The 23,394-nt window shown below is 30.0% G+C and overlaps 1 protein-coding gene across 5 annotated transcripts in view; it reads left to right on the forward strand.

Annotated features, from left to right (window-relative positions):
* The first annotated feature begins 21,181 nt into the window (after positions 1-21,181).
* The window catches only part of LOC114347039 (SPARC-related modular calcium-binding protein 2), a 186,211-nt gene continuing 183,998 nt past the window's right edge, over positions 21,182-23,394 (forward strand). For 3 of the 5 annotated variants that reach the window (XM_028297775.2, XM_028297798.2, XM_028297803.2), the window contains exon 1: positions 21,183-21,497. In XM_028297775.2, coding sequence (XP_028153576.1) covers positions 21,438-21,497 — 60 coding nt within the window. In that variant the 5' untranslated portion in view covers positions 21,183-21,437. Of the gene's footprint in view, positions 21,498-23,394 lie in introns of all 5 variants that reach the window. The other 2 variants (XM_028297783.2, XM_028297790.2) reach the window with 2 other exon arrangements.

The following is a 23,394-nucleotide window of genomic DNA, read 5'->3' on the forward strand; positions in this document are numbered from 1 at the left end:
ACGACAATAATTATCGTTCCCATACCACCAGATTGACAACAGGTGGAATACTTTCTTTGGTTACACCTCCTGAGATTTTCAAAATTTATAAATCAAACTGGATGCCGAAGAAATTAAGATAAGAGAATTTTAAATAATTCACAACTCATCTGCTCAGCGTGGTAAAAGTTCCAACAAGAAAGATTCCTTAATACTCCTATAAAAGAGTAAATGAAGAGTAAATGAGTAAATGAGTTAATTTTTTCTGTTTCAGGCCTCACCAGGCCCGCTATGTACCCATTTTCGGCAGGACAGTACCCACCCTACGCTTAGTCTAGAAATGACAGAGATGGTAAGTTGGTAAGTGATACCCTTTTGTATTTTGAAAATGATATTAATCTTAAATTTTGAAAATTTTTGGAAACGGTAAAATGTCATAGTATATAATTTAAGATTAACTATAGGGGAGTGCATTTAGATTTTCACTTCGGAAAAAATCAAACAAGATAAAACTTTTTGTAATTTCATTAAGAAATGTTTAATAAACAACATATCAAAAAGTTCTACTCGAGAAGTGGGTGCTTCATTTTTTATTAAACAAATGAACAGCGAAGTTAGATGTTTTTTTTTAAATAACTCCGAAAATATAATTTTTAGAAAAAAACTGACTTGACCATTGAAAAATTCAGAAAATTTTACAAAACAACCTTATATAAAGATTTTTCTAAAATTAAATCTCTAGCTTCTGTAATTTTTTATTTATAACGCTAAAGTCACCCTTCTCACACACATTGGCGCACTGTAAACTAGCGTTGGAAGAAGTGCACAATTGAGTTTTTTTAATGTAATTCTTTAACTAATGGATCACAAGAAATTTTACAAATTGGACATGAAAGAAGATGAAATAAGCTATCTTAAGGTTGTAACAAAAAGAAATAAAATGAATTGACATAATTACGGTGTGGGAGGAAAGTTAGCCTTACATGAATTTTGTTTAAAAATGATTTAAAAATGTGTAACTAATACAATTTTACTTATAAAACTCTGAAATTTGCACAGCTTACCTCTTAATCATTGTACTAAACGATGTTTCATTAAAAAAAAATCTCAAAAATTTATTTCAAATAATACGCTGTCTCAAAAAATGTAATTTTTGAAAACTTCATAGTTTTACAGAATTCCCACCATTTTAAGACGGTATTACTCAAGTTTGAATAAATCTAATACAATTTTTTTGATATTTTTTTAAAGCTTAGGATGTAATCTTTAAAAAACATTGGTCTATTTTAGTTTAAAAATTAAATAAACAATTTCTTTTTGAGAAAACTAAGGAAGATAACAAAAATGTAATACAAAAACCGAAAATTACCAGTTGAAAAAATGTATGTACAGAGTGATCAAAACTTTTTTCTGAGAAACTTACCTAAAATATATTTAATAATAAGCTTCAACAACAATAAATGTTCAACAAAAAATTTTTTTTAGCTCTTATACAGTATGTCTGCGTAACTTGGAACCTATTGATAACTTTTTTAATATCAGTTTTACGAAAAAAAGTTATTCTTTATAAAATACTCTGCATCGTATATAACATAAGATGCAACCATGAAATATCAAATTTTGTTAATTTTGTACGAGGTATGTCAAAAAATATGAATTTCACTAAAGAGTAAAGTATATTTCACAATATCGAAAATTTTTATAAAGAAAAGTTGTTTGGAATTAAAAACTATGTTTCAATATGTAATTATATCCTTCTAATCGAAAATTTGTTTTTTTTTAAATATTGTTTCAAATTAATTATACCCATCATTAAATTTTCACTTATTATTTATGATAACTGATTTATTATTAATTTTATGAAGAAATTTATTCGTCATAAATAGCTGTACATGGTCTAACACTTAATATGCAAATATAAAATATTATATTTTATCAATATTATACAGGGTATATGTAAACAAATTATATTTAGCGCAATAAATATATACCTTTATAGTTCACAATATTTCGATTAGAAGAGTGTAATTGCATATTGACACATCGTTTTTAGTTCTGAACAACTTTCCATAATAACAATTTTCAGTATTATGAAAAATAAAGCTATTTTACTCCTAACTGAAATGTTTATTTATTGACATATCTTGTACAAAATTGATAAAAATTGATATTTTATGATTGCATTTAAAATTTTAGAATATGCAGAGCTTTATACTAAGAATAACTTTTTTTATTTATGATCCCATCGAAACAATTTTTTGAATATTGAAGAGATAGATTTTGAATAATTTGTTCTTTCTTTCTAATACATTTTAATTTTTAATATTATTGTGAAAATTATTTGTTTATCTTTTTTTTAAGAATGAAATTCCATATTTGTTTGATTGGATTCTACTTGTTTTTCATTTAAATATCCGCCATTTTGGATCCGCCATTTTGAAATTTAAATTTTTAATCTTTAATTCAGATTCAAGAACCTGTTAAAAATAAAGACAATAAATGTTTTAGAAAGATGTTCTTTTTAGAAAATCCGCATTTTGGATCCGCCATTTTATAGTTTATAATGTTAACATTTAAGTTAGGTTTATCAAAGTTCTCAAAAATAAATATATGTAGAAATAAATACATTTTGTAAAGAAATTATGATTTTACAACTATTTTTTAAGTTATCCGCCATTTTGGATCTGCCATTTTATAATTTAAATTATCAAAATTTGTTTGAGGTTCAGCAACCTCTCAAAAATATCCACATATATGTAAACAAACACGTTTTATAAAAAAAATTCGAATTTTACAACTGCTTTTTAAGGATTTTTAGGAAAAAATCCGCCATTTTGAATTTGCAAATTGTAATATCAGATTCGGCTTCAGCATAATTAAAACTAAAATAAAATATATTTTTTTATCAAAATAAAATGTTGAATTCACCCATATTCTTAACATTATTTATAAAAAACAATTGTTATTGTTTAAACAATTAATAAACAATTAGCGGCGAAATTTGTGAGTAGAACGTTTTACTTTAACATATTTATAAACTAACAAAAAAAGTTTTAGAAAAATATAACCTTGTTTGATTTTTTCCGAAACATTGTATCTTTTCGTTCTAATTGCACTCCCCTACTAAGCTAAGAAAGGTATTGTGTTTGCTTTTCTTGTCCGATCCAAGTGATGGTAAGAAAAATCGTATAAAATTCAAGAGACCGGATATATGTAGACGTTATTTTTTTAAATATTTTGTTCTAAAAATTCTTTATTGTATTTTTAATTAATAATTTTGTGCAAGTCTCTATTAACATCTTTAAATCGGAATGTATTAAGGCCATGGGTACATAATTCGCAAATATTTTACGGCTATCCCTACTTTTTCTGTCTTAACACGGCAAATTACGTGTAGTAAAATTCACACTGGTATGGATATGTAAACATTACTAGAATGTCATTCTACTTGAAAATGTATTGATTAACTTAAAGAGATGGCTTTTAAATGTTCTTGGATAACTGTTATTTGTATAATTGCAAATTATTAATTCAGTTAATAAATGTGATAATTTTTTCACTAACTATGTATTTAGTGATTGTAATAATTTATTTGTGCAACAAAAACGAATACTCAATCGAGAAAAGAGGAAAAGTGTTAAAGTGATCTTTTAATAATATATTGTTCCTATGGAACGCTTACAATTTTGAACATCTTTAACAACAAAATACTTGGATCACAAAATATATTATCCTGATGTATTCTCTGCTTGGATCTTACACAAATAATACACAATAAATAACTTTTTATTAAGGTGATACAGTAGCGATCAACAGGTAGCCAAAACGCGTTCCAAGATTGCGGCTATAATTTTGAATATTTTTTCGAGATATTTGGCACACGTATTCGTAATATAATAAAGAATGGCGGTACAGAGCCCAATTTTAAAAATATATTAATATGTGGAAATTACTCTGTAATTAAATACAATATTAAAAAAACGAGCCTGTACCGCCATTAAGAAGAACAAAAAAATACACTTTCTTCAAATACACTTTTTTATCCGATGCCTAGATTTTGTGTCATTTTGGAACTACTAATGAAATAAAAATCTTTAGTAGTTCCAAAATGACACAAAATCTGGGCATCGGATAAAAAACTTTATTTGAAGAAAGTGTATTTTTTTGTTCTTTTTAATGGTGGAACAGGCTCGTTTTTTTAATATTGTATTTAATTACAGAGTAATTTCCACATATTAATATATTTTTCAAATTGGGCTCTGTACCGCCATTCTTTATTAAATTACGAATATGTGTGCCAAATATCTCGAACACATATTCAAAATTACAGCCGCAATCTTGGAACGCGTTTTCGCTACCTGTTGATCGCTACTGTTTCCTCTTAAGTTCACGTCTTAAATCAATTATTTATCAAATACACTATATATCAATAGTATTTAATCAACAACTCAAAATATTCCCGATGCCATGTCAAATATTTAAAATTGTCACTGATTGTCAGTGTCTGACTGACAATATGCTGACAATATTCTATTCGGCTGAGTGCGTTGTAAGACAAAGATAGATTTGGAAAATATTACCACGGACATTGTGTTCATTTTTTTCGAATCCTGAAAAAACCAATAAATATTTTTGAAAAATTTAAACGCAGAATGAAATACTAAATTATTACCGAGAGCCGAAAGTCCCCTAGAATAAATAAAAAGTTTATTTTGAATCAGATATTTGAAATTAAAAATCACACTAAATTTTCTCTTAGTTTTTCACCCCTGTAACATTAAAATAAACATTATAGAAGTTCTCAGGGACTTTCAGCCCTCGCTAATAACGTAATCTTTCATTCTGCGTTTAAATTTTAAAAAAATACTTATTAGTGTTCTCAGGATTCGAAAAAAATGAATCCCCATTTGAATAGCAATGCAGCCGAAAATACATACCCATCCTCTTAACTAAACAGAAATTTTTTAATTACTTATTTATCATTTACTTGCATATTTTAATCCATTGTAAAAAAGACTCGGGTCAGTTCTCATATGTTTTCTTATAATGTTTGATAACTTAATGGATATGTGATTATGTTTGATTTATCTGAGTACTTTATTGGATTTTTTTTTTTGGTATTTATATTTGTTATTTTTGAATATAGTTTGATATATTGAATTTTACCAGATTTTATTTTATTGATTTGCATTTTTTCTTTGTATTTTGAATATCCCATTTCTGTTTTTGTTTTTGCGCCTATTGAGCCTATTATGTCCCGGTTTTCTAAGATTATTTCTTCATAATCTAGATCATTATGTATGGTACAATAGTTCTCCCAGTTGGTTCTGAACCCCTTCTTTATAAATTGATGTAATAAGATTATTCTTCCAATACTTTGGTATTTCACTTTAATTCGATGCTTCAATACATATGATCCGGAACCAGTCTATGTCTTCTTCGTCCATTCATTTCATCATTTCTGGTTTTATTCCATCTTCCCCTCCAGCCTTCCCATTTTTAATTGTTTTTGTTGGTTTGATGACTTCGTTTTCCTCTGTTCTTTATGTCCTCTTCTTTTTTCCCGTGGGATTTGGGTTCAAGTTTCTGATGGTTATAAATACATTTCCAGACTTTTACCATTTTGTGTGGATTATGTTTTTTATAATCTTTATTTTAAACTGTTCCCAAATTATTCCCTGGATTTTTATTTCTCATCTTTTACAGCCTTTTTGAAAATTCTGTTTTTATTGCTACAATCTTTGTCTCTTGAATACTTTGTTTTCATGTTTCGTTTACATGCTTATTTTTTATCAATGATAGTCACTTTTACTCGGTTTCTTGTTAACATAGGTATTTCCTATTTTCATAATATTGGCAATACGAAATTTGATCATTCTATCTTATTTCCGTTTATATTTCTGTCCATTTTTCCGTATTTTCCCATGCATCGCTCTCCTCTGTTTATTTCACTTCATATTCTTTTATTCCAGGACCTCGATTTTTAACCCTTCGTCAAAAAGTCATCGAGGTCCAGTCTCCTATCATCAGTATTCTTTTTTCTATTTGCTCTTATATATTTTCTCTCTTATTGTATCTAGCGTATTCTGTATATGTGTATTACATGCATTTCCTCTTTTATTTCTAAGCTTAATGTAATTATTCTTGGTGATATTGCTTCATAGTTTAAAATTTTCTTTTGTACATTCTTGTTTACTATTGTTCCTACTCTCTCTCTTTCCTTCTTGTGTTCTCTTATATGCTTAAGGAGTATAATGTATTGTTTTTATCCAGTAATTTTATCCATTATCCCTTTTATTTATTTTAGTTTCACTTGTTCCCGTAAAACTTAGTTTATATTTTTACATTTCTTCAACTATTTTTATTTCTTTATCATTTATTGATATTAAGTTCTAACGTGCTATACTAGTGTTATTTTTATATTCTTCCGTTTCATTCATTTCCTTTCCGTTTACACTTTCATTTCATTATTTGTTTTGCTTTCAGTTGATCCTTGCGTTACTTCTTCTTTTGTGCGTATTTTGTAAGTTTTTTAGTTATTTTGAGAGTTTTTTCATCATCATGTTCTGATTTTGCAAAACAACTAAATGACGAATAAATCGATTTAAAAAAAATCCTAATGAATATGTACTTTGCACTATGTTCAGAGACGTTCATGATACAAAAGAATAATATTTTTGTTTACCTTAAGTTTTTTTAAGTTTAGAACGGTTGCTAATGGATAGTTGTTAACGTAATGAAAAACTAGTAACACATTTCGGTTTATGTTAAACGTTATGGCGTGTCGTCAGACTCGAATTGAAGAGATACATTAACTGTAATTTTGTAAACTTGAAGGTGATAATTGTCCAGTCGTAATTTTCTACAAGACATTGTATACAAAGGCGTAACCTAACGAGTCAATCTTACATTAGTGATTGGGTCGTAAAGTTTTATTTGTCGTTTTCTTTTAGTGTCATTCACTTACCAAAATGTCGAATTAAGTTTTATTTCGTATTTTTTTGAAAAATTAATTTTAAATTGGAAATCTGTGTCATAAAACCTGCTGTATCTATGCTGTATCAATCCTCTTCCCGAAATCAGAATTTCGATCAAGAATAGAGCAGTCGAGAGCAGTATTTTGTTTTCACCAAATTTTGAAAAAATGTGAAAACTTTGAATTATCCACGTCCGTCTGTCCGTCTGTCTGTCTGTCTGTCTGTCTGTCTGTCTGTCTGTCTGTCTGTAATCGCAACTCCTCCGTCAATATACCAGCTAGAATGACAAATGAGGTGTCAAATGAAAGCTTATAATCTAAGGATGGTACTAAAGGTGAGAAATTTTACCTAGGCTGTCTGACCATCGGTCTGTCCGACCGCGAATATAACTCATCCGTCCTTATACCAGCTAGAATGACAAATAAGGTGTCAAATGAAAGCTTATATTCCAAGGATGGTACCAAAGGTGAGAAATTTTACTTAAGCTGTCTGTCCGTTGGTCTCTCCGACCGCGAATATAACTCCTCTGTCTTTATACCAGGTAAAATGACAAATGAGGTGTCAAATGAAAGCTTATAATCCAAGGATAGTAATAAAGGTGAAAAATTTTAACTAGACTGTCTGGCCGTCGGTCTGTCTGACCGCGAATATAACTCCTCCGTAAAATATACCAGGTAGAATGACAAATGAGGTGTCAAATGAAAGCTTATAATCCAAGGATACTACTATAGGTGAGAAATTTGATCTAGGCTGTCTGTCCGTCTGTCTGTCCGACCGCTAATATTACTCCTACGTCATTGTATCAGGTAGAATGACAAATGAGGTGTCAAATGAAAGCTTATAATCCAAGGATGGTAATAAAGATGAGAAATTTGACCTAGGCTGTCTGTGCGTCTGTCTGTCCGACTGAGAATATAACTCCTCCGTCATTTTATCAGGTAGAATGATAAATGAGGTGTCAAATGAAAGCTTATAATCCAAGGATGGTAATAAAGATAAGACATTTTACCTAGGCTGGCTGTCCGTCTGTCTCTAGTAAAAATGACTCAAAATTAGTAAAATCGTTTATCAATCGGCGCAAAGTTACATGAAGCGTTCAAATATCGACTACCAGTTCTACTTTTGATTACTTTGGGTGAAAACCTAGGACTTACGAAGTCCAATTACTTGTTTGAAAATGAGGAAATTTCTAAGTTACCAAAGACTTAATCTACAAGTCCGATATCGGATGGTAAAATGGGAAAATGGAAAGAGACAGAAAACTTTCGACTACCATTAAAAGGAGAAAGACAGCATATTTCTGGAACAGGCTTAGAAGTGATAAGTACGAGTTTCCGCAGCTGATTATTAAGGGTAAAATCGAATGCAAAAGGAGTCCTGGTAGACGACAAATATATCTTATCTGAGAAACATTCGCAACTGGACCGGGTTAAATACAAGACGCTTTTAAGAAAAGCAGACGATAGAGACGAATTTGCAATGGTTATAATAGTCAACATTCATTAGTGGAGTCGGCACTAAGAAGAAGAAGTAAAATTCCTCAGTGGTAGCTACTCTCTCTCGAATTCAGCTTATTGCCAATTTTTTCAGATCATCTGTACAGCATGTTAGTGATCTTTCTCTATCTTTGTTGTTATGAGTACTACGTCGCTGTTCCAACATACATATCTTGTTGGACACTTTGCCCTTATTTATTATTGTGTTAAGGTCAGCCCAATTCCAATTAAGTTTTGTAATTATTTTAATAATGTCGCAAATTTGGGTCGTTCAGCATACGTTCTCGTTTGTAGTTTTATTTGTGATAATGATTCCATTTTCCTTAGGGAGCGTTCAAGTATTACGTAACGCGATTTTGAAGATTTTTAACCCCCTTCCCCCACGTAATGCACTCTTATGGGAGTTTAACTATTGCGTAACGCAATTTTTGAAGATTTTTGACCCCCCCCCCCCAACCTGCGGTACGCAATACTTGAATGGTGCCTTCTAATCTCTTTCTCTTGTTAACGTTTCAGGACATGGCTGCATACATCAACGTTCTTCTTCTTTTCTTCTTTTTGTGTATACTTGACTCTGTTTTTTAATCTTCGGATGACCAAGGGCGGTAAATTTTGACCCCAATGTATGTTTGTATTTAATAAATTCAGAAATATTTTCAATTTTAAAGTCATTATTTTTTTATTTGAGTTTAATATCATTCTAGATACACTCACATTTTGTAATAAAAAAAATACCCTATATTTTACGAAAAAAAAAAAGAATGTGTGTACTTTGTATGCAAGTAAGAAGTTATACTTCTACTATATGATTTCAACGAAATCAATATACTTTAAACAGTTTGTTTATATTTTTATTTAAATATTAAACTAATTTTAATACTTACTACTTTCCAAAAATTTTCTACTGCTTTCCAAAAAAAAAAAAACATAAGTTTGGTCGGCCACTATGTTATCGAACGCCCTGTAACATTCTAACTAATTTCGTAATGTAAAGATGAAAGTTGGCTACAATTTTTGTTATTAACTTTTATTGATATCTCTTACTATAGCGGATCTATTGAGCTTTATCACACTCATCAATCACCCTGTATATTGAATTTAAATTATTTTAGGATGAAACATGTTTTTGTCATTACTTTTTAAACCACAGAAATGTCTGGCAATTATAGTTTATATTTCTAATAATGTTTAAAAAGTAATGACAAAAAATTTTTTTTTACAATAATTTTAAACTCGATATATTTACCTGTACAAGTGTGCTGCGCAGCAATGCACGCAACCTGTAACAGTAGCCAGATGGCCGGTACGGTGTTTGAAGAAGCATAGGGATATAGGGAATAATATATTAAAGAACCAGTTGTCTTAAAATACTTTTTTTTTCGACGTTGGTCCTTGGAAATGGGTCTGCAGGAAACAGGAGCAGAAATACCTAATAAAATTAACGAGTATAAATGATAAAGAAGAGAATCAGATATGTACAAAAATGATATCTGGATTTGACTTAAAAAGAATACATATCGTTAAATTAGAACGCTGGGAGAGGAAGATGTAGTCCAAATTAACAACGAAAATATTACGAATACGATAAAATTAAAACCCAGAACGAGATGGTTAGATGACGTGGAAGATGACCTGAAAACCATGAATATAAGACAATGGAGGAGAAGAGCATAAGAGAGATCTGAATGGAATGACATAGCCAGACAAGGCCCTTTCAAAACTAGAGGAAGAAAGGCAAGGTGGTTGAGCATTGTTTACCATTTTGCTGGGAAGATGCTTGTAAAAAAATACAGTTGTACATAATGCTGAGTTTTTATTAATAATTTTATACTCGATTTCTTCTGCTTTTTATTCAATTATAAACTAAATTATTAGCTCCTTTTAATTATTTTCATGGTTTAAATAGGGGAGTGCAATTAGAACGAAAACATGCATTGTTTCGGAAAAATTCAAACAAGCTTATATTTTTCTAAAACTTTTTTTGTTAGTTTATAGACATGTTAAAGTAAAAAGGTTTACTAGCAGATTTGGACGCTAATTGTTTATTAATTGTTTAAACAATAACAATTGTTTTGTATAAATAATTTTAAAAATATCGAAATTTAACGATACTTTACTCTTGAGTGAAATTCATATTTTTTGACATACCTCGTATAAAATTCATTAAATTTGATATTTGATGATTGCATCTTAGATTATATAGGATGCAGAGTATTTTATAAAGAATAACTTTTTTTCGTAAAACTGATAATAAAAAAAGTTATCTATAGGTTCCAAGTTACCTACGCAGACATACTGTATAAGAGCTAAAAAAATTTTTTTTGCTGAACATTTATTATTGTTGAAGTTTATTATTAAATGTGTTTTAGGTAAGTTTTGCAGAAAAAGTTTTGATCACTTTATATAAACATTTTAATTTTCGGTTTTGTATTACATTTTTGTTATCTTTCTTAATTTCCTCAAAAAGAAATAGTCTATTTCATTTCTAAAGTAAAATAATTTAGTACATTTTAAAGATTACATCCTAAGCTTTAAAAAAGCACTTATAAAATAAAACTGTAATAGATCTGTTCAAACTTGAGTAATACCGTCTTAAAGTGGTGGCAATTCTATAAAACTACGAAGATTTCAAAAATTACATTTTTTAAGACGTCATATCATTTGAATTAAATTTTTGATATTTTTTTGAATGAAACATCATTTAGTAAGATACTTGAAAGGTAAGTTGTGCAAAATTGAGGGTTTTATAAGAAAAATTGTATTAGTTACACATTTTTAAATCATTTTTAAACAGAATTCATGTAAGGCTCACTTTCCTGCCCCACCGTAATTATGCCCATACATTTTATTTCTTTTTATTATATTATATATTTTTATATTTTATATTTCTTATTATTATAGCAATAAGATAGCTTAATTATTCTTCTTTCATGATCAATTTGTAAAATTTCGTTTGATCCATTAGCTAAAGAATTACATTAAAATAACTCAACCGTGCACTTCGCCGTACGCTAGTTTACAGTGCGCCAATGTTTGTGAGAGGGTGACTTTAGCGTTATAAATAAAAAATTATAGAAGATACAGATTTAATTTTAGAAAATTCTTTATATAAGGTTTTTTTCTAAAATTTTCTGAATTTTTCAATGGTCAAGTCAGTTTCGTTCTAAAATTTATATTTTCGGAGTTATTTAAAAAAACATCAAACTTCGTAGTTCATTTGTTTAATAAAAAATGAAGCACCCACATCTCGAGTAGAACTTTTTGATATGTTGTTTATTAAACATTTCTTAATGAAATTACAAAAGTTCTATCTTGTTTGATTTTTTCCGAAGTGGAAATCTATATGCACTCCCCTAAAATACATAATTAAAATATAACTAATATTATCCACCTGACATTTCGACAGACATAATTTTAAAAATACATGCCTCGTCCATCCAATAATCCTTTTGTTCCAGCCCAACGAAGTAAAAGAGGTCGCAGCCACCAACAAGCCAGTGGGTGTTATTCACTGTTCACCACTTCTCACTTCTCGAACAGTTCGCAGTCACAGTCAGTGGCAAAACAGCCGTAGATAGAGGAAGGTTGTAGTAGACGCGGTTGTCGTTAGATATTTACGCCAAGATCACTAAATGTTTCATCAGCTAAAGCTTGTACTTGACCTGCAACAGGAAAAGGTGGAGAAGCTGGAAATATATCTGGCTCTTGGTGATCTTGCTCAACATCTGACACTACATTTGCAACACTTTAGCGGTCTTTCTATCGTGTCTAAATTTAATCGTGATAAAGAACGCATCCCATGTTGAGGTGTGCTATAAGTTGACTCTAGTACTTCCGTGCTGATTGTTTTCTATCATATTAAGTCTTTCCTAGACTCTGTTGATAACCCAGAGATATCGACATCTTGATCAATAGTTTTTTCAACACGCTTCTCTGAGATTCTTCTAGGCTGTAATGTCTCCATTAAGGAAGATAATGGGTGCGTTCGGACGACCATAGCGGCTGACTGTCAGCAGAAATCGGCTGAGTGGTTGTATCCAGCCGTGATAGAGAAAGCTTAGTAAATCTCTCAGCGGCTGACTTCCAGCGGTGACGTCTGACAGCTACTGCTGGCTCAGCTGTCCAGCCGCTGTGGTCGTCCGAACGCACCCAATACGTCTTCAAATACCTTACGAGCGTTTGGCTCTTGTGATGCATCGTTTGAGGTTGTGGTACCACTAGTTTAGGTAATTGTTGGTCTCGTGAAATATCCTCTTTAGTTGAAGTATCTGTTTTGATATCACTATAATTTCGTGCCATTTCTCTTCAATAAGATCTGAAAGTGCCATTGCCTTTTTGAAAAGTTTGTCCATTTCTCCATCTATACCGCTGCACTCAAAGGAACATAATTTAAATTTACTAGGATATATTTCTTTTGATCTTTGATGCCCCTGTTTGCAGATGTGTTTCAGTTGTGTAAAGATTCGGCGATTTAAGTCTTTTAGGACTAACAGACGGTTTGGGAGTGGTTAAAGGAATACCAGCTTGTGCAGGTAACACGCCTTGGGCGTTTTCTGTTACGCGGTCTATTTCTTTTTGCATAGTTCTCGTTTGTATGGTATCTCTAAAGTATTTAACTAGCAAATAATCTTCTTTAAGTTCCTGTTAGTATTCAGTTTCATTTAAGTCAAAGAATTTCTCAAAACAATATTCCACTTTGGCTTTCTTTCCGATTTCTTCTTGGTCATCTTCTTCATCGTCATCGAATAGGCCTACCTTGAGTCGATTCTTCTTCTATTAGATAATTTCACCACGAACAAAATCTTGTAAAGCCCTTTCAATCTCATTGCATTCTTCCTCCAAATCCGAATCCATTAATGCCAGTAGTTCATATCTTTGTTATGCTGCTTTCGCAGAGTCTAATTTTGGAATAGCCACAGAAGCTACAGTAGGTCTATACGCGTCAAGAACTTCCATCAACGTTGTGCTCCAAGTTGGAGGTTTCCTTTCTTTTTGTGGCGGAATTTTAGTAGCCAATGGCGTAATCGGAGGAGTATTTTCCAAATTTTTAATTTTTCTTTTTTCTCTTTTTATCTGGTATTGGTTCTAAAGGCTTACAAGTCTCTCCTTCGGGACCAGGACAAGGAACACAATATATGTCCCTGCTGATTTATCGTGATCCATATGAAGTGGATTAGATGTGTCAACAGCATTTTTGGCCCTTTTTGGAAAAATAATTGTGTCTGCTTTTTGCTAACTGGTTATTGGATCTTTGGATTTCGCATAACAATAAACTCCAAAACCAGCTACGTAGGTAAATACCTACTCTCTTAAATCCGAAGATATATTATCAGTCGTATAAGAAGAATTTTAGAATCTCCTTATTAGAGAATTTTAGTCGTAGAAGATTTTTAGTGATCGTTCTATTCTCAATTTGATTCTGCTTTTTATTAAACTCTTTTTAAACGCTTTTCTTTATTTCAATAGTTTGCATTAAATCTTTAGACGTTAATTTGACTGACTTTTCTTGAATGCAAATGAGTGAAAATTTGCAGACATATGCATTCGCAGGAACAATACAGGAATAGTCAATAAAATTTTTTTTTATGTTTATGAATTGTTTAAATAAAAAAAAACGATTTTAATGGAAAATGCTTAAATTCTCTTGTTTTTTACAATGTAGAAACTTGAAACTTTTACGGATTGTAGCTAATGATATGAACTAAACATAATTCCACTTTTTACGTTAATTGCTTACGTTATGCTTCATAAATAAACAATAAAGTTTCAAATTTTTGAACGCTCATATATTTGTTTATACAGGGTGGTGAATTGAAAAACGGGCCATAGGAAACTCAATGTAAAATTCTAAACTGTTGAATTCCTGCTTCCCTAATTATTCTACATCAAAAGACATGAGAAACTATTTGTAGAGGATTGAAATCTTTATTGAAAAGAATTGTTAAAATTGTTCTACGAATTAAACACATTCCAAAATTTTGTAAAATATAATAAATTTTATTAAAGTATTTGCCAAATTTATGCCAGACACAGTGCAAGAATGTGTATTAGGTTGCCTTCGGTCACAATGAAATTATTATATTAACAATATTTTGAACTGTCAGTATTTTTATTTTATGGTTTTTATTGTTTAAAAAACAATAAAGTCGAAAAGATGTCCTCAGTTGAGGAGAAAGTAGTAATAATAAAGATGTTTTATTCAGTCAATAGTTTGCGTACTGTCAGAAATAGTGGCCTTACTTTTACGCACTTACTTAGGTATGGCAAATGTATTCTATTTTTCAAAATTTTGGACTCGGTTTAAATCGTAGAACAATTTTAACTTTTGTTTTTAATACAGATTTTAATCCTCTACAAATACTTTCTCATGACTTTTGATGTAAAATAATTAGGGAAGCACGAATTCAACAATTTAGAATTTTACATTGAGTTTCCTATGGCCCGTTTTCCAATTCACCACCCGGTACATATATAAATCGGCGTATATTCGTGTCAAATTTCAATACGATACGAAACAAAATTTCAACCAAAACTCTAATTCAAAAAATTCGTGTTTTTGTCGTAGTCTTAGAAAAACCACCGGTAGAGACGTTTTATGCTATAATTAATATTAGAATTCGTTTTGTCGTATTAATTAATTAAAGGCTTTTCTTTAGTTCAATCGTTTGGGTCAAATCTTTTGACGTTAATTTTACTGCCTTTTCTTCAATGCAAATGACTAAAAAATTGGCAGACATATTCATTCGCGGGAACAATACACAAATAGTCAATACATTTTTTTTTGTTTATTAATTGTTTAAATAATAAACGATTTTAACGGAAAATGAAACTTTTGAATGAAGAAACTTGAAACTTTTACAGATTGTAGCTAACTATATGAACTATACATAATTTCACTTTTTACGTTAATTGTTTACGTTATGCTTCCAAAAATAACCAATAAAGTTTCAAGTTTTTTGCCGATTCCGACTACTTTTCATGTTTGTACATCATATGTTTTATACATATTTTAATAAACATGACGTATATTTTAATGTTTGAAAAGTGTAAGACTAAAAAGTAAAAAATAAAAAAATATGAAAAAAAGATTTTTAAGAAACGCTTTTCTTTAGTTACGAGTGACTAAAATTAAACATATAAAAAAATCAACTAAAAAGCAAAAAATAAAAAAAATTGAAAAAATCTAACATATTCCTTAAAGAAAAGCGTGGTGCGAAAACCGTTTATTCGATGAAGACGCGCCACGCTTTTCTTTGACGAATGTGTTAGATTTTTTCAATTTCTTCAATTTTTTGCTTTTTAGTTGATTTTTTTATAATATGTTTAATTTTAGTCACTCGTAACTAAAGACAAGCGTTTCTCAAAAATATTTTTTTCATGTTGTTCTGAAGCTATTTTCTTGTGGCATATTTACATTAACTATTTAGATGGGAAATAAGCCACAATTAAATTGAAAAAATAATTTTATTAACGTTTCGAAGCCCAAATCGGATTTCGTTGTCAAAATACAACATACTAGTAAAATAAACAAAAATGTTGTTGCTAAGTAAAAATAAAATTTCTAATAATTTATTTAATCTGACTCATTTATTCAATTCAGACGTATATTATACATTTTAAAGTAGAAGACTTTAAAATGATATCGCCAATATTTATGACAGGGGTGGCCAATGGCCAAGCTTCTTAATAGTCCGACCCACTTTTCACAAGTTGAAGTTTTTCGCGAGCCGCAATAAAATACTTATTCAAAAAGTATCTATGTATAGAAGGTATTTACAATTTTTTTTAGCAGAACTTTTACTTACTGAAAATCGACATACAATTACGAAATATTTAAACTTAATTACATTTTTGTTTTCCTTCTTTTGATAATTCTTTAGAATTTGGTGATTAATATGTGACTTCTCAGTAATTCTTTTAGATGCTAGTTAGGTAATATTGATCGGTGTTAGGATTTCACGAATTATAAAATGGAATAAAATGTTCCACACAAGTACGTTGTTCCTAATATGGAAATAATTCGACAAGCATTCTTTTTTAGGGTACCTTCTTGAATTCTGGTACAAATTTCCAAAATTCGGTATTCGGCGTCGACTTATTTTCGAGCTTGATCTTCTTGCGTCTCTATTAATTTTAATTCTCCAGATGTTGTTTGGGTCATATATTGGTAATAATAAAAAATTCACCTTATGAACTATGTTCATTTCAAATGAATTCGGAAAAAAAATGAAGAGACGATTTAACATATTTAAGTCTTCAAATCTATTTTGGAGTTCGGTCAATATTCCTTCCGGCTTTTTTATATACCTACTCGTTAAGTTTTTCTAGTATACATAATATGGTAAACATTTTTTTCTAAGTCGAGTAAAATGACTTAAATGCAAAATGTGTATCTACCTAATACAAATTACATCTGTAGCAATATTTATACAAAAATCGGTCTGGATTCGGTTGATTACTGACTTTTACATTGCGCCACTCTTATGTAATGTTTGTTAGCGCAGTTTTCGATGTGTCACATCATTCTTATCTTGGATGGAAATGGAATTTGTTACAAAGTCTTTCATGTTTGTTGTCAGTAAATTAAAAGACATTTTGAAACACATATTATGGAACGATAATAATTTTTTTAAATCATATCTAATACAAAATTGAAAAATAACTCGGGTATAATCGAGAGCCACAAGTAATCCTTCAAAGAGCCGCATGTGGCTCGCGAGCCGCAGTTTGGCCACCCCTGATTTATGAGTTGCGTTCCTGGGACGACTTCACTAGAAGATAGTTCATCCGATTACATGAAATCAATCCAAAATCAAGAATATCCGTCACAAAAAAATCATAGCATGTGATCTGTCTTCAAAAAGACAATAAAATGCAACGATGACAGTAAAATTCTCGCGTTAGAGGTTCCATAGTAAATCACGAGGGAAAACCAGGTAAAAACCTCGTGATACTATCCCGACATCGTAAGTATTTGGTCTTACATTTAATTTACTTTCAAAAAACTAATACCAAATTCTGACTTGAATGTTTAAATTATAAATAATATTAATACATAATACATAGATATAAGATACAATAAGTAATACTAAAATATAAAATTTGTACTAACTCGATATGTTATTGACTTACTAATTGTGGTATTTTCTTTCTATTGACTTCCTCTTTCAGTATGGGTAACCACATCCTACTGCATTCTACCGAGGAATTTGCGACACAATTGATTTCATTTGGCATAATTAGAGCCGCTTCTTTGATTGTTTTTTTCATATTTTTTTATTCAATTATAAAACAAATTATTCGATTATTAGTCTGGGCTGATTATCGGAGAATAGGCCATTTTTGGGAAAAGTTATTTACCAGCAATATCGAATTATAAGATCCTATATATTAATAATATAGGTATGCAAAGTCCTCAGATAGTGTGCGGCTTTTTTTATAAACAATATGGCGCACGAAAATCGTGTTTTTTTCAATTATTGCTCTATAACTCCGAAGATTTTAACTTTACAACAAAAACACCCAAATAAAAATTCACCGTGATTAAATTCTGCATAGAGAAGGGTTTTTTCCGATCTGCTTCGACGAAAATTTTCCTCGGAAAATGCGGGTTTTCCCAACAAAATCTTTAATTTTCAAATAAAGTTTTAGGTAAGTAATTATCTACCAATAATTAAATAATTTGGTGACTTAAAAGACTTTTTGGTTTAGATTATAGTTCCAGAAGCTGATGAAAATTAAACATTTTAAATATTTTAGCAACAATTCAATTGTAAATTAATAATTTACGGTCGCAATAATAACCAAAATAATTATGATACACTGATCAAGCTTTGAAATCTTATAAAGATGAGATGCCTATTTATTATTTTGTCGACAAAATATGAATTTTTTATTTTTTTGCATAATCTTTAAATGTTTAAAAAAAATAGTTATAAACAAATTAACGTTTCTCAGAAAGTTTTTATTATATTATAATAAAAAAAAATAGTTAAAATGGGCATTTTAAATATCTTTAAAATGAATGCTTTAAAACTTTTTTGCAAAAAATTACCATTTGTAAAAAAGTTATGAAACAGCAAAGTAATCATACGATTACTACTGTGTTTATACTTTTTTTTAATTCTTTCAAAGCGTAGAAGTGAGTTTAAAGTACAAGCTAATTATTTACAAAAAAATATCGATTATCAGTTTAATAGTTATATTTTAATTAAAGATTATAAATATATTTTTTTGTAATTTACACGCGCGAAAGTAGAGTAACACAGTACTGTAGCTAACATTTTCACTCGGAGCGACGACCGGCCGCGTGATGTACACTTTTAATAAATATTGCATGCTGCGTGTCAGTCGCTTCGAGTGAACATTTTAGCTCCGACTCTGTATCAGGCCTACGTTTGCGCTAAAAATTACAAAAAAAGTGTTTTTAATCTTTGATTAAAATATAACCGTTGCAGTAATTTTTGACATTCTTTGTGAGTAATTAGGTTGTACCATAGACTCACTTTTAAGCTTTGAAACAATTAAAACTAATTATAAACAACGGAGATTTCGTATATTTGCTTTGCTGTTTCATAACTTTTTTGCAAATGGTTGGAAAATTTTTTTAAAGCATTCATTTTCAAGACCTATGAAATACGCATTTTAAGTATTTTTTTAAATTAGAATATAATGAACAATTTCTGAGAAATGTTAATTTGTTTATAACAATTTTTTTAAACATTTAAAGATTATGCAAAAAAATGAAAAATTTATATTTTGTCGACAAAATATTAAATAGGCATCACACCTTTATAATCGTTCTAAGTTTGATCAATGTCTCATGATTATTTTGGTTGTTATTGCGACTGTAAATTGTTAATTAACAATTGAATTGTTGCTAAAATATTCGTTTCATTTTCACCGGCTTCTGAATTTATAATCTATAACAAGAAAGCTTTTATTTCACCAAGCTATATAATTATTGATAAATAATTACTGGCCCAAAAAATTTATTTGAAAATTCGAGATTTTGTTGGGAAAACCCACATTTTCCGAGGAAAATTTTCATCGGAGCAAATCGGGAAAAACATGTCTCTATGCAGAATTAAATTGGGGTGAATTTTTATTTGAGTGTTTTTGGTGTAAAGTTAAAATCTTCGGAGTTATAGAGCAATAATTGAAAAAAATAAGATTTGTCGGCGCCATTTTGTTTATAAAAAAAGTAGCACACTATATGCGGACTTTGCATACCTACATTAATAATATATAGGATCTTATAATTCGATTCCAGCAATAAAATTGCTGGTAAATAACCTTTCTTTGTACTTTACTAATTAGACCAGCGTATTATAACTATTTTTTTTTCAAAATTTAAAGATTATGCAAAAAAAAAGAAAAATTTATATTTTGTCGATAAAATATTAAATAAGCATCTCATCTTTATAATCTTTATAAGTTTGATCAATGTATCATGATTATTTTGTTTATTATTGCGATCGTAATTTGTTAATTAACAATTGAATTGTTGCTAAAATATTCTTTTAATTTTCACCGGCTTCTGGAATTACAAAATCTATACCAAGAAAGCTTTGATGTCACTAAGTTATTTAATTATTGATTAATAATTACTTACCTAAAACTTTATTTGAAAATTAGAGTTTTTGTTAGGAAAACCCGAATTTTCCGAGGAAAATTTTCGTCGGAGCAAATCGTGAAAAACATATCTCTATGCAGAATTTAATTGTGGTGAATTTTTATTAAGCTGTTTTGGTTGTAAAGTTAAAATCTTCGGAGTTATAGAGCAATAATTGAAAAAAAATACGATTTGTCGGCGCCATTTTGTTTATAAAAAAAGTAGCACACTATCTGCGGACTTTGCATACCTATATTATTAATATATAGGATCTTATAATTCGATTCCAGCAATAAAATTGCTGGTAAATAACTTTTTCCACCTACCTCTACCGAAAGTATACTTTTCCGGACCTGATTGTAGGGAGCAAAGTTGTACTTTTCCTCCCTAGGGAGGAAAATATTTTTCCTCCCTAGGGAGGAAAAGTAAAAGTGACGTCATGGTATTTCATTCATGAAATATAACTTATTGACGCCCTGTACAATATCTATTTTCTATTACGTAAGTATCTACACATTTTAACGTTTATTTATAAAACACCCTGTATTTTGCAGAATGGTAAAAAACAGTAAATTGTTATTTTGATTTAACAATGTTTACATTAATAATTTGACTTATATTTGACAGTTGACAGTTATATGGTACCTACTTGTTAGTTTTAGTTTTAATAAATTTTGTTGGTTAGTTACATAAATAAATTAAGTAAAAATGAAAAACGACTTGTTATTAATTTGAGGAAGGTGGAAAAACCATATGTATAACATGGGAGTAAAGTGACTTTTCCTCCCTTGAATGATTACTGCCCTCCGCTACGCGTCGGGCAGTAAACTTCATTCTCGGGAGGAAAAGTAGCACTTTCCTCCCTTGTTATACAAATAGCTATTCCATGAATTTTGCTAATTAGCCCAGAGTATATTACGAGATGACTTTTAAATTTTCACGGTTTAAACACATAATTAAAATATAATTAATATCATCCATCTGACATATATTTTAAAAATACATTCCTCGTCCATCCAATATAATCCTTTTGTTCCAACCCAACGAAGTAAAAGAGGTCGCAGCCACCAACAAGCCAGTGGGTGTTATTCACTGTTCACCACTTCTCACTTCTCGTGTCTCGAACAGCTTTTCATCTCACGACCGATTCCAAGTTCCAAGCCGCAAGTCGCTCGCCAACAGCCGCAGATATAGGAAGGTTTATACCAGAGGCGGTTATCGTTTGATAGAGATACTTCGCGAAGAGCACCAGAGTGTGACCACGGTGACGATGTCCGAGCGCACGTGGTGATAGTGATTAGTGGAGGATTGATTTGTGTTTTTTGTTGTTGAAAGTGATGAACTAGGTGGTTTGCATACTCCCCTTCGGAGATGTGGTCCAACGTCGTGATAGCTTTAGCAGGGTGGCTGTTTGTCTTCGTCTTTGCCACGGTAAATTTTAACATTACTTAAGTAACATATAAAAAACTATAATCACCATTCATAGGAATATGGCTTTTGTTATTTCATACCAATTAACTGATTAAAAAATTAACAAAAATACGCAAAAAACATGTTAACTGGGACTGGGAATAAAACGCAAAAATGCATGTTTTACAAAACAAAAAAAAAACAGTTTTTTATATTGTGAATATGAAAATAATAGACATAAAACAGTTTAAGTGGGTAGGCGCAAAATTTGCTTGCAGTGCTTTTTAAATGCATTCATTTTTTCGAACCCTGAGAAAACTAATAAGTATTTTTGAAAAATTTGAACGCAGAATGAAAGATTACATTATTACCGAGGGCCGAAAGTCCCTGAATATCTCTATCCTCTATGTTTATTTGAATAAGTTAAAAGGGTGAAAAAAAAAGAGAAAATTGTATGTAATTGTTAATTTTAAATATATTATTCAAAAGAAACCTGTTGTTTATTTTAAGGGACTTTCGGCCCTAGACGATAATGGCATCTTTCAATCAGTATTTAACTTTTCAAAAATATTAATTAGTTTTTTCAGGATTCGAAAAAATTGAATGCATTTAAAAGGCATCGCAAGCAAATTTTCCTCTTATGCTCTTAAGGCAGTGCTAAAAGTACAACTAAAGGCAGTGCTAAAAAAAGTTACAGAAGTTACAAAATGAAAATCGATTTTTTTCAATATATCGAAAACTATTAGAGATTATTTATTGAAAATGGACATGTATCATTATTATGACAGGAACATCTTAAAAGAAAATTATAGTGAAATTTGTCCACCCCATAAAAATTTTATGGGGGTTTTGTTCCTTTAAACCCCCCCAAACTTTTGTATACGTTCCAATTAATTCATTATTGTGGTACCATTAGTTAAACACAACGTTTTTAAAACTTTTTTGCCTCCTAGTATTTTGTCGATAAGCCAGTTTTTATCGAGATGCGGCTTCTTTTTAAATATATTTACATAAAAATTTTATGGGAGTTTTATTCCTTTAAACCCCCCAAATGTATGTGTACGTTCCAATTAAACTATTATTGTGGTAAGATTAGTTAAACACAGTGTTTCTAAAACTTTTTTGCCTCTTAGTCTTTTTTTTTGGTAAGTCACCTTTTATCGAGATGTGGTTTCTTTTACAAAATACGCCTAAAAATGTAAAATTATAAATACATTTTCAGATTGTTAACAGGTGTCTATAATCGTACTTAACCATATACAAATATGTGGTGGATTCGAAAAATATTCAAAATATCTCGATAAACACTGGCTTATCGAAAAAGTACTAAGAGGTAAAAAGTTTTAAAAACATTGTATTTAACTAATAGCGCTACAATAATAATTTAATAATTGGAACGTACACAAAAGTTTGGGGGGCGTTTAAGGGAACAAAACCCCCTTAAAATTTTTATGGGGTGCACAAATTTCATTTTAATTTTTTTTAAGATGTTGCTCCCATAGGAATGCCACATGTCCATTTTCAATAAAAAATCTCTAAGAGTTTTCTTTATTTTGTAACTTCAAAGGGCTGTAACTTTTTTGTGTGCACTATTGTATATAGGTAAGTGAGGTTAATCAACCTATTTTTGACCCCAAAATCTGTGGTATAATTTATGACCAATCTTTTCGGGACACCCTGTATAATTGAACAATTCGTGAGCAATATTACTGCCAATAATTCAATTCAGGAATTGCTAATTTGCGTTTGTATTTTAATGTTTGTTATGCACGTCTGTCTACTGTCTACATTGTAGTTACAATGTATGTCATTTTTCTGTTATATGCTGGTTTCTGAATTTTAATATGATGAAAAAGACATTATTATGCAATGGAAGATCCGTTTGATTTGCTGTGGTTCTAGCGTATGGAAATTCATT

The sequence above is a fragment of the Diabrotica virgifera genome, chromosome 9, assembly GCF_917563875.1.
Source record: "Diabrotica virgifera virgifera chromosome 9, PGI_DIABVI_V3a".
In the NCBI taxonomy this organism is placed as follows: Eukaryota; Metazoa; Arthropoda; class Insecta; order Coleoptera; family Chrysomelidae; genus Diabrotica; species Diabrotica virgifera.